This window comes from Porites lutea, chromosome 8 (assembly GCF_958299795.1).
Source record: "Porites lutea chromosome 8, jaPorLute2.1, whole genome shotgun sequence".
Taxonomy (NCBI): Eukaryota; Metazoa; Cnidaria; class Anthozoa; order Scleractinia; family Poritidae; genus Porites; species Porites lutea.
The window spans coordinates 23,649,983-23,661,973 of record NC_133208.1 but is presented as its reverse complement, the minus strand read 5'-3'; the positions used below and the strand labels follow the sequence as shown (position 1 = coordinate 23,661,973).

The 11,991-nt window shown below is 37.5% G+C and overlaps 2 protein-coding genes across 2 annotated transcripts in view; both read right to left on the bottom strand.

Annotated features, from left to right (window-relative positions):
• LOC140947016 (uncharacterized) overlaps positions 1 to 11,991 on the bottom strand; it is a 284,819-nt gene that overhangs the window by 143,995 nt on the left and 128,833 nt on the right. The window lies entirely within an intron of this gene.
• LOC140946649 (serine/threonine-protein kinase ATR-like) overlaps positions 1 to 11,991 on the bottom strand; it is a 66,941-nt gene that overhangs the window by 51,374 nt on the left and 3,576 nt on the right. The window contains exons 4-15 of the mRNA XM_073395759.1: positions 11,874 to 11,977; positions 11,165 to 11,231; positions 9,534 to 9,640; positions 8,672 to 8,748; positions 7,926 to 8,040; positions 7,072 to 7,211; positions 5,825 to 6,032; positions 4,472 to 4,618; positions 3,759 to 3,830; positions 2,591 to 2,625; positions 1,604 to 1,769; positions 776 to 881 (exon numbers count right to left, since the gene is read on the bottom strand). Of these exons, the coding sequence (XP_073251860.1) occupies positions 776 to 881; positions 1,604 to 1,769; positions 2,591 to 2,625; positions 3,759 to 3,830; positions 4,472 to 4,618; positions 5,825 to 6,032; positions 7,072 to 7,211; positions 7,926 to 8,040; positions 8,672 to 8,748; positions 9,534 to 9,640; positions 11,165 to 11,231; positions 11,874 to 11,977 (1,344 nt within the window). The remainder of the gene's footprint in view (positions 1 to 775; positions 882 to 1,603; positions 1,770 to 2,590; positions 2,626 to 3,758; positions 3,831 to 4,471; positions 4,619 to 5,824; positions 6,033 to 7,071; positions 7,212 to 7,925; positions 8,041 to 8,671; positions 8,749 to 9,533; positions 9,641 to 11,164; positions 11,232 to 11,873; positions 11,978 to 11,991) is intronic.

The following is an 11,991-nucleotide window of genomic DNA, read 5'->3' as shown; positions in this document are numbered from 1 at the left end:
CTCCGCGCGGCCATGTAATATCCTCTATATATTATAGTAAATCAAAGGACCCATCCCAAGTAACACTACCCGACTAGACTCATTAGAATCCTCAGCCTCATAACCATAAAATTACCACCAAAAGGCTGCCTAATGTTATGTAGGTTACATAGGTAACATAGTCAGCTTCGCTTGCATGTATCGTGCTTTGTTCTCAGTTTCATACTTTTGCCGCTTTATTGTCGCAGTAAGTCAACGTTGGAAATTGAGTTTGGCGTTGTTTGAGTTTACGATGGGACGTACATGTAAACAAATTAAACAAAGTGTGATGGAAATCTTCTTTTAACTTCGTCTCGGTTCATTGCAACTTGCTGCTTCTGCCTTGGTTTCCTGGATTTACATCGAACTGGAAAGGTCCTCGCTAAACATCTTCATGGCCTTAACCCTTTAAGCCCCGGTATCCACATAGAAATTCTCTAAACAGATCTCCATACATTTCCTTAAAGAATTAGTTGTGAGAATTTGATAATAGACCAAGGCATTTTGTCTTGGGTGATCATTTTATTAATTCTCATAACTTATCTCTTGACAGTGTATGGATATTGTTAAGAGAAAATTGATCTTGGTCACTATTGAGACTTAAAGGGTTAATTAACACTATTGTTTCTTATGAGCCCACCAATGATTGTAACAAAAATAGCGGTGTTTTTTTATTAATATTATTCGAGGATTCTAATGTTGGAATCTTGTATCTCATTTAACTAATTGCTCTTTTTACTTTGTAAAGCATACCTACCTTTAACGTCATTAGGATCCGTGGAGTTCTTGATGTGATAACTGCATAGATGGACCATTACTTCTGCTGTTACACGAATACCCTCGAGTTTACAAACGACTGCAACCTGAATTGAAAGAAAGGCATTAAATAACAAACATTTCAGAACCCAAAACCTGTTTCAGTATCTGTTTCAGCAGTGGACACTAAACGTCAGTATACTTACAACTTCTAGCACAGAAGAAAAATATAGAGCAGTTATTTACAAAACTTGAGAGAGATACAAAACAACGTGGGGTCAACAAAGCAACCCTCACGAACAATTTTTCGGTCCTCAAAAAAGTGCAGGAATAAATTTGACTGCCCTGTCTACGAAATACTGTTTTAACCGGAACTCAAACCATCGCGGCTTAACGTGTAATCAGACTCGATTCGCACGAAGCTTTTCTATTAGGATGTCTGCATCTGAATCAAGCGTTCACGAATTCCATCTAATTTATTCAAACCTCAACTCTTTTAACATTTTTGACACAATTACTGATTGTCATCCTTGATAATGATGTTAGAAACATCGAAACATCAAATAACGTTCCTTAGTTTTTTCTTGTTACAAATGTAAATGCTTTAACAAGAAACTGAACATCCGATAATTTTAATAGTTAAAACGAATTTCATTGGTCATCTTGAAGGGACATAATAGCTGATGTCTCAATCACGAGCTTTTATCAGAGTAAGTTGGGTCTGACAAATAGACAAGCTGTAATTGTTCCGGCTCAAAAAACAAAAAAAAGAAAAAAAAATAGGCAAGATGTGTCTCTAACAAACAAACCATACAGATGAATCCCTTACCAAATCAGGAGGAACTTCATTAGCATCGTGCAGAAGAGATTTTTCGAGGTCTTTGTACCTTTCCAATATCCTTGCCATTGTTGCTGAAGCTTGAGTTTGTCTCTCTTGTCCGTTCTCAGGATCGGAGATAACCAGTGTTTTTCTTTTCTTTGGCGTACTGGGCTTGCTATAAGGACAATGTTTCATATTCAATTTGAGCTTGTGCGCACATTAAGAAGAAATGAAATGTAACGGGGCTTTTCAGAGATATGTGGTAAGAAGCGTACCAGTTGGCTATTTTACAAGGGTGGCCAAGAATTTGAAATTAGGAAAACAAATCCAGCTAGCGGTCAGGGGGGACTTAAAGTCGGAGCCTAAGAATTAAAAGTACAGCGCTCAAACCGCTCGGCCACGCTGCCTCCACGAACACGGCTGATCTTGCAAAGGGACTCAAGAAAATCAGAACAAACGGTTAACGTACAGACCTGTAAATGACATGACGGTAATCGTACAATGACCAATTTAACTTCACCCGTTTCCCGGGGAAATTAAAACCTACATGTAGTTGCTGTTCAACACTATCGATGACCGGACACATCAAGCTTCGTTGACTTAGCCCGTGCCAGGCTGTCAGATAGTGTAGTGGGGACGTGTTAAAACGAGCAAAGCGGAAATAAGACGCGCGCGACTTGGGAAAGGGGACGCCCTGTCTCTCCCCAGCCCCTGTGCGTTTTTTGCATTTCTTTCTACTGAACGACTTTCACCACTCTCTTGGAGCCTGGAACAAGCTATCGGTGACTATGCTTTTAAAGCTAAAAATATGTGCAGTAGCGAAAGAAATTTTCTACGACTCAGACCTGATCGGACGAGCATATTTTCAAAACAGAAAAATATTCTCATCCAAATTGTTTATCTGCTGCTAACAGCTTTAGTTAGCCGAAACGGTGTATTTCTCAGGTTCAAAAGTATAACAAATACTAATTTAGGCATTGCTATTTTGGCCATTACCTTGACGTTTGGTCAGCAGCAGAGTGTCCACCCGACTGCAACGAAAAAAAAATGGACAAAACACAAATAAATACAATTAGCCGTACAATCGACCAAAAACAATTATCTTTAAAAGGAAGAAAAGAATTTCGTAAAAGTACCTGGTTTATCAATTCAGAATCTCAGATATAGACTGCATATAGTCTGGACATCAAGTCCTGGTTGTGACGTTTTGCAGGATAGTACTATCCACCGGATATTAAATTATTATCCAGCGAATAATCATTTTAAGGAAACCAACCGTGCGTTATCCACTGGGTAGAGATAATTATCTAGCGAATAACATTATCCACGTACTGTACAACTGAGGTCAAGTCAAGAATAAAGGCGCAGCTTATCACAAAGGCTTTTTTTTTCGCACCAAAAAAGGGGACAATTATTCGAAGGAGGCGATTTTTTTCAAATATTGCTCACTGGAAGTCATGCCCTAAATATTCTGTTTCATTATCCCATTCAATCAAAAAAATAAATTCATCAAATAAACTGAACATGGGCTTTTTTAAGTGTTCGAATTTGCTTCCTTGATTAATTTTCAATGTCAACATCATAGGCGTCAGCGCTTGAATTCTCAATGATCAGGATGATCATTGAGAGGGGATGAAGAAAGAGAACGGAAAAAGGGAGGGGGTGAAAAACAAGGGAATATAGCTAGGGGGGGGTGGTTAATTATTCGAGGTAGGTGATTAGTTTAAATATTTCCGTCAAAGGGGGAAGATTATTCGAAGGAGGCGATTAACCCTTCGACGAATGCTTTGATCTTTTTCGTTCCGGTTTTGATATTCTGACCAATCCTAAAAGAGTTACACTCACAAAGGCAACATTGTTGGGAAAAATGCACTGCCAATTACTACACTTTGAAGATTAAATTTGTCCCTTTCCTTTTTCCTGACTAATCGGACGTTTTTTTTGTTGCGAATCTATTTCTATCTGTCTCTTTCGCTCTCCTTTTTTCCTTTGCCTTTCTTCTTTATTATTAGCAGTTTTGTTGCCCACTTCATCGTCTGACTCAAGGCGTTGGGGGTAAACCTTGGATGAAACATCAATCGGAAATGATGACAGCTACACTGTATTATATATTCAAGCTTGCTATGTACATGTACTTAAAAAACTTGTTTGTTTGTGTCTATACCTTGGTGACCAGTGGAGTTTTCTTGTTGGCTTTTTCATCATTGACAGCCACATACAAACAGCCCACTAAGAACTGCAAAGGAAAAGCAAAATCTCAGCGAATTAACACCATGCTTGACCTATCATTGTGTCCATTGTTAAAATAAATGATTTGGATAATGAAGATTAATACTACGTTATGCATACTGCTAATTCTGAGACAACAAAGTTACATGTAGCCCACTAGGTGGTTTCCAGAGTGGAATTTCTTTGTTTCCAACACCACGTCCTTTCAAACAAGTAGTTAACGTAACTGAATCCCCTAAACAGCTCTAGTAGACCTTCATGTGGATTGGTTGACCAGGAAAAAAGCAACAAGCCTATCTCAAGTTGGAGACATAAAGCAACCTCAATTTTTTCTTAGTGTTAACAGCAATACTTAGATTAAGTCCATCTAAGGTTATCTATAAACGAAAAAGGTCTGGGTACAACATCTGGATAAGGATCTCGTCCCCCTGCTAACATTATGCATTAAAGTCGTCTTTGACTGTTTAAACTTATAACGATGGTGTGAATGGGTTTGAATGGACTCATGAAAGAGCCAGCTCACGTGCTCTCGTGCCATACTCTCGTGACTAGATAGCTGACACTTATTATTACACTACGAATTCAATGTGAATAGGCAACAATTGGCTAATTGCCTATAGGTTTGTGATAAATCCATTTTATAGTTACCTGCTGTTCATGTTCCACACCTATATAGCTGGCCAGCCTTTCATTTATTTCATCTTTAATGTTGTACTGTGATAAAGGTACATTTGTGCCTCTAGTGCTAACTCGAATGCACCTGTAGATATGGGCAACAAACCGGCATACTGCTCCCTAGAGGAACACATAAGAAAGACATTATTCTGTGACAAAATTGGTACATCTTTCTTGGAGTACAAATATTACTGTAAGTATAGGTAATAGCATGATTAGTAGTGATATTTGGCATAAATACCACGAGTGATATTTCAGAATTGTTATACGTAATTTCACGAGCCGTTAGGCGAGTGAAATTTGAGACAATTTTGAAATATCACTAGTGGTATTTTTGCAAAATATCATGTACAAACCTAGCTATTATTTGTTTATACTACTACCCGTAAAGGGTTTGTAATTTTCACATGCAGGTATTTCAAATTAAGCTGAAATACCACTGCTCTTAGCCAATCAAATTAAAGAAATTTCTCAGGTAGTAGTATAGGAATACTACTTGACACTACTCTGGTTTAGTAAAAAGAATTAAATAAAACAAAACACACAAATTGGAGAAAAAAAAGTTTTTTCTATCATAACGATACAAGTGATTACAAAATGACGTCAGCTGAACAACTACGATGTGAAACCTCCTAATACGATGTTTTATGAAGGACGTGAACATAATAATGACGACGGATTTTTCCTTTCCCTTTTTGAAGCTGCATAGAGCCCTTAAGAATTCAACTCCAGCAGAAAATTAATCACCTACATTCGAAAAGTGAGCAAGTCCAAATAGACACGATAAAAATTTTAACGATGCGAATTCATTTTGTTGGCAACGTTTTTACTACCGTCTCGTCATCTTGTAGCTTGAGATCCCTAACATCTAGAGCTACGTGTACTGCAAATACCGTAAAATTCTGAAAATAAGCCCCTCCATGTATAAGCCCCTCCAAATATAAGCCCCCCAAACCGGTAACGCAAAAAACCCTCCGTTAAATTGCCCCTCCAAATATAAGCCCCCCCGGGGGCTTGTACTTGGAAAATTGCCATCAAATACGAAGTAAAACAAAGTAAAAACGATAAATTTACTTCCAATAATAAGGCTAGCCCAATCGATTTTAAACGCAAATTTCCCTCCGTAGATAAGCCCCTCCGTATATAAGCCCCTCCAAAAATAAGCCCCTCAAAAAGGGTCTTTGAAAAATATAAGCCCCAGGGCTTATTTTCGGAATTTTACGGTATGTTAAGAATCAGAACCACCGCTCACTAGAGCAACATGACTGAAAAACAGACTGTCACAACTGCAGTTACTTGGTTACAATTCCTGTGGTTGTACACTACCTTCATTTCTTGGGTAACAAACAAATGCAGACCGCCATTACAGAGAGTTTTCCTGAGTGAAAGGAGGAAATTGTTGACATATGCTCCAGGAAATGAATAAAGAGTGGGCTGTTCTGTTGAGCTTTTATGACAACTTGGCTCTTTTTTTCCACCAGAGAGGACATCTAGGCACTTTGCAAGACTAATCTCTAGCCCAGGGACTTTTTCTCTGCAGAAAATCAATGTTTTTAAAAAGTGAAAATGACATTGTATTAATGACAGACAGTGTATAAGACCAACGCAAAACCAGAAATTACAGTACTACTCAAAAGTAAGTTACCAGCCTCTCACGAGATGCGAATCGCGTCGGGCACTACGCGATTCCTGTAGCGCAGGGCACGATCCTCGTAGTACATGATGGCGATTCTTGTCGCACCGGAAACGGGACGCGACGGGTTACTTACTTTTGAGCGGTACTGTAGACCCCACTATAACCAACAAAATTCTCCTCACAAATTACAGCTGTATCATAGACAAATGAGTAAAAAAAGAACCCGATATCACATAACCTTGTTAGAACAAACAAATTTCCCAGCCACTTTCCACTGTGCCAAAAGACACTAAAGAATGTCACCTGTATACCCATGAAAGAACACACGGACGTCAAGAAAGATGGTCTTAAATGTAAGCACGGTTCATACAACTTCAGCAATCAAATATCAAGGACTTTTCGAGGATTTTTCAAGGCCAAATTATAGTTTTTAAGGACTAAGATTTATTTAATAAATCGGCATTCTTTACCCCCCTACGATCACCCTATTGGCTAAAACACTTCATGGAGTCATTTACAATTTTTACTTCTTCGGCCATCGTTGATCACATTATTTTATACTACTTTCCACAACAAGACTTTGCAAAATGACTGGGTACGACTTGCAATTGCATCTGAGGTACAGAAATAGCATTTGAAATAAAGAAACAGAAATAAAATATTGTCCATGCACAAAAATGTTTTTACGTCACCCGTGAGTTTTACAGGTTCTTACACCGAGGATGAGACAAATATTTCTTGGCAAAATAATGTAATTTTACAGAAAAAGGTGTTTGGAATAGACAAGGTTGTGAATTTCAAAGACTTTTCAAGACCTAATAAAGAAATTAAGTACTTTTTAAGCACCTAAACCGAATTTAAGGACTTTTCAAGACGATTAGTAAAATTCAAGACCTTTTCAAGATTGTAAGTCACGCTACAATGATGTTACCAGTACCTTCCATGTGCTGGTAACCTTTCAGCAACAGACACGAGTAGCTCTAGTAAAGAACACAGACACTTGACAAACTGATCCAGCACAGGTATATTGGGTAGTCCAGTCCAAGGTAACAATCCAGTTATTACATCAAGTGCTGCCTGTAATGGAATTATCACACCAAGACAGCATTTAAAACTTCTCTATTCACAAAACTTTGAATAACAGACATTTTAATTATACTTTTAAAAGGCAGTAAGTAGAGGGAGGGGCTTATTTAAGAAGGAAGCTGATTTCATTTAAAGGGGCTGTGTCACAGCAGTCCAGTTCATTTTGTTTAATTTTGCCGATTACTCGCCCTCAATCGCTATGGAACTTAAAGCAAGCAAAGGAATTACATGTAAATGACAAAATCAGAGATCCGAGACAAACAAATATGTCTCCTGAGCATTATTTTTGAGGTTGCAAGCAGCAGGGATCAACTTCTTGAAAAACTGACAGGCTGAACAGTTTTCAAAAACCCTAATTTCAATCAGTTTCAATCTTCTTCAGTTTTGCCCATCCGTGGCATCTGTTGTTTCTGTTATGTTATATTAACCTTCCTTAGTTTAAAGTTTTAAGCGGTTATTTTTATGTTTCTCTTAATTTAAAGGGCATTTTGTAATTTTCTAATTTGGCTGAATTTTGTGACACAGCTCCTTTAAGGAAGACGATAGTATCAATTCTCCACAAATGCTAAAATGCGACGTGGAAAAGTCTAGGCCCATGAAGTTGGAGGTCATTCAGCCAAAAATCAAAAGCAAATCCAAAATTCCAGCATATGAGAGAAGATAAACAATAGGTAAATACTTACATTGACTAATTAAGTAACACACCTGTTTAACATTAAGGAGACCCGTCTTTATCATCTGGCAACAAATTTTCCATAAAACGTCTACATTGTCTTGGGCAAACTGGTAAACATCACCAATGACATTGGCAATTATCTTACTGTAAAGTTAATAAGTCAAATAAATTTCATTAGATAGTTTTTATGTGGTCTGGGATAATACACCTGTGAGTAAAAATATACTGGTATATATACAATACCAGTTCCAGTTTGAAGAAGACATTTAACATGGCTTCTGATATTTCGTGCGGTCACGGAGCCACAAAATTCAGGTAAATCCGCGAAATCCAGCGGGAATTCACAAAAACACGCAAAATACCGCAAAATTCGGTAAAAATCTTATCAAATGCATGCCTGTACAACATATTTGAAACTTATCTCAGCTATTGGGGCTATTAACATGCCGTAAACTTGCAAATTTATCTTGAAACTTCGTCACTGAGACGTGCAAACAAGGTCCCAAAACTACGAGGCGTAGATTATGTTGCAAAAACCAGACTCAACCAGATTCCCGCGAAATGGGCCGATTTTTCCGCGAATTTGTCCCTAAAAATCCCGCGAAATTTGCCTTTTTTCCGCGACCTATCAGAAGCCCTGGTTTAAGTTGAGAGAATTTAATAAAAGATCAAAGGATGTTTTGTCTTTGGTGGTCAAATAATAACTGATTCCCATAACCTTATGTATTGATTTTGTGTTTATAGTGTTAAGAGAAAATCCATGTAGGTTACAAACCTAACAGACTCCTGTAAGGCATAACAATCCTCAGCATGCTTTATACACATCAGCTTTTTGACCATGTTCAGCTCCTCCTTCAAATTAAGTAGAAATGAGAACTGACAATTTGACTAACAATAGACGACTGTTTAACTGTGACAATAGACGGATTGAAATGCACCAATTACTGATTACGAGCCTTCACAACCAATAACAACACAGCTTAACTGACAGACGACCAATAACATTGCCACGTCATTGACCAATCAGATCAATAACCAGAGTATAATACCATCAACTGACGTGATACAACTCACTTTGACTCTGAAGATGACTACTGCACAGGTTGTTGAAACGTCAGTCACGGTCAACAACAACAGTCCCATTCAGGACTACGTTCACCCCGACGATCAAACTCAACCTACTTTATAACAAAATTCTCAAATCTGATTGGCCATCAACTGTCTGATTTCAGCACTAATAGGATAGTGTGCTATGACAGTATGCGTCATGATGCCTAAATAATTGGACAGTACACGCCATCAGCGAGCGCTTGAATGGCTTTTTTTATTCACTGTTACATGTGGCAACAAACCTCTCGGAATTTCTTGTTTTGATTTAAAAAAGCCTAAAATATCACAAACTTTGTTCTAGTTATGATTAATTGGTAACAGAACTTCATGTCATCCAATTCAGTCTGTAAACATACTCATGATTAACAAATTGGACTCCCGCTACACGGTAGTCCAATTTTGTCAATCACTCATATTATTATGGACCGAATTGTACTCTACTCAGTCATATTACCAAATATATTACCATTACTTATCACATACATTGTTATTTGTAGTAATCGCATCGTACAATAAATCAAATTTACCTCACTCCCACAATTATCTGTAAACTGAAAATGACGAAGGAAAAGTGGCAAAGCATTTTCAGGGGAAGAATGCAAAGAAAACAAGGTTTCATCAATTACTGTGAGACCTGCCAATTCAAAATAAAAAAAACAATATTAGAATCGCTAACTATTAAGCTCTGCAAAAGTTGCCAGGACTTCTGATTATTCAGTAAAAGGTAAGGTAAACGCGCACACAAGCCAAAGACCCAAACAGCCAGAGCTTATACCGGTTTCCGTGGCATGAAGCACCTAGGAGTATTGCTACTCCCCCCTGGATGGGATGCTAGTCCATCGCAGGATTACCCCCCAGCAGTATGTCACCGGTACCCATTTATACACCTGGGTGATGAGAGACAAAGTGGAGTAAAGTTCCTTGTCTAAGGAAACAACACGACAGGTGAGGCTTGAACCCCACGAAATCCAGTTCCGGAGTTCGAGGTGTTTACCACTTGGCCACACACGCCTCCACTGATTATCCAGTGATTTCGCACAATTGATCGCGTACTGTACTTCATAACAATTTTTTTTAATGTTATGACTGCACACCTTCAGTTTTGTTAACAATAAAGTGTCAAGGAAGGAAAAAATTGATCATGTTACATGTACATGCAGACTAAGAATAATATTGTTTCACTAATCACCACACTCACAAAGCACTGGTTGCATGTAAAAATTTCAGTGCAAAAGTAAAGGGAAGCAAAGCTGGAAAGAATAATGGCAGGGCTGTCACTAAGATTTCAAGTTGCCAGGTAAATACAACAAGTAGGCAGGGAATCAAACCAGCTAGGGATTTCTTTTGGTTCTATTTTTCTTCCATTTTCCTATGAAAGTAGCCGGGGGCCGCGTTCTTAGTAGCCGGGGCAAATCCCCAACCCCTGCCTCGTAATGACAGCCCTGAATGGGTATGAATAAGTGGATAAACAACCCCACAAATGCAATAAACAAAATAATCAAATTGATAATCTGAATAATAACTTGTAATAATACTATCAATTCAAAATTAAGATGTGACATTCATTTGTAAAGCAGAGGTACTAAAAGATAACAAAATATTAAGTCCAACCTGGTGTTCTGAGGTTCTGATGTTGTTATTAATAACGGGACAGATAAATTAAGAACTTTTCAATTTAACTGCACTAAAGATGTTGACATCAAATGCTGTCTTCAACACATTGTGATAGCATTTAAGCTTCAATTTATACATTTGATGTAACCCATACAGACTCATTATTTCTTTATGGACAACCCTTAGTGATACATGTACCTTTATGGATAAACATTAAATTTTATAATTTGGCTTTGAATCATACACCCAGGCAAAACGATCAGTAATTCCCCATCCACTTTACAGTATAAATCTTTATAACCGGGAACACTACGTTTTAGTTACTTGTTACAGGTTTGTGAAAAAAGAGTAGTTTGCACAAAAACTGATGATTTAATTTTGACATGATATAATGTACATTGTAAAACCTGTGCAGGACAGTCAATAAGAGTAACTACAATTCCATAGAGTTAATGCACAGCTGAACTCATCACTAGTGCTTACACATGTCAAAAATTTGTTCAAACAACACTAGTTACAAATAAGAGAATTTAGAAAAACCCACCTTTTAAAAGAGAAACAAACTCATTCAGTAGCTTGTTGTAAAAGACTAGGTCCTTTCCCTTTACCAGCTGTTTACAGAAAAAAAAAAAATGGAAAATGATTATTCCAGAACTTTAAACCTGGTTATAAATGGGTGGGGAGTAAGTGGGAGTAGCAGTAGCAATGCAAGTAATCTGTACAATCATAGCTTTGACTACAGACAGAATTGCACAACACAAAGATCTGTCACCAAAGAATTATAACAACCTTACTTAACAAATAATTAAACTTTGAAGTAATTTCAGTTTGTGCTGAGTCTCAAAAAAATTGAAACCGTTCAAGAGCAACTGTCCTGTACAGAAACTGTATTATTTGTACAATTAAAATATCTAATTACTGTACTTGGGGGCATGGCACACACTGTCCTATTACCCTGTGCTACTAACGTAGAAATTAAGGCTGTTGATAGCTAGTCAGATTAAAGAGTTTTGTCATAGTTATTATTAAAGAATTACATTTTTGTCTTATACTGTGAGATGTGGAAAATATTCATTAGACAACACTTTTTTTCATTAACCAGTAGTTAATTAATTAATCAGTAGGAATGGTTGCCAAACAGATGAAGTAAGGAAGAGGCTGAAGGCTGAGCCCGTACTTTCATTTAAAACATACAACAGTAAACACAAAATCTATTGATTAACATGTACAGTGTACAAGTGTACATAGATTACCTGCAGCAAGGGGATAATAAATGAAATACATTTCTCATGTAACAGTGAACAGTCTGGCTCAGCAAGGACACAGAGAATTCGAGATAGGATCCAAGATGTAAAAACTGCAAAGAAAAAA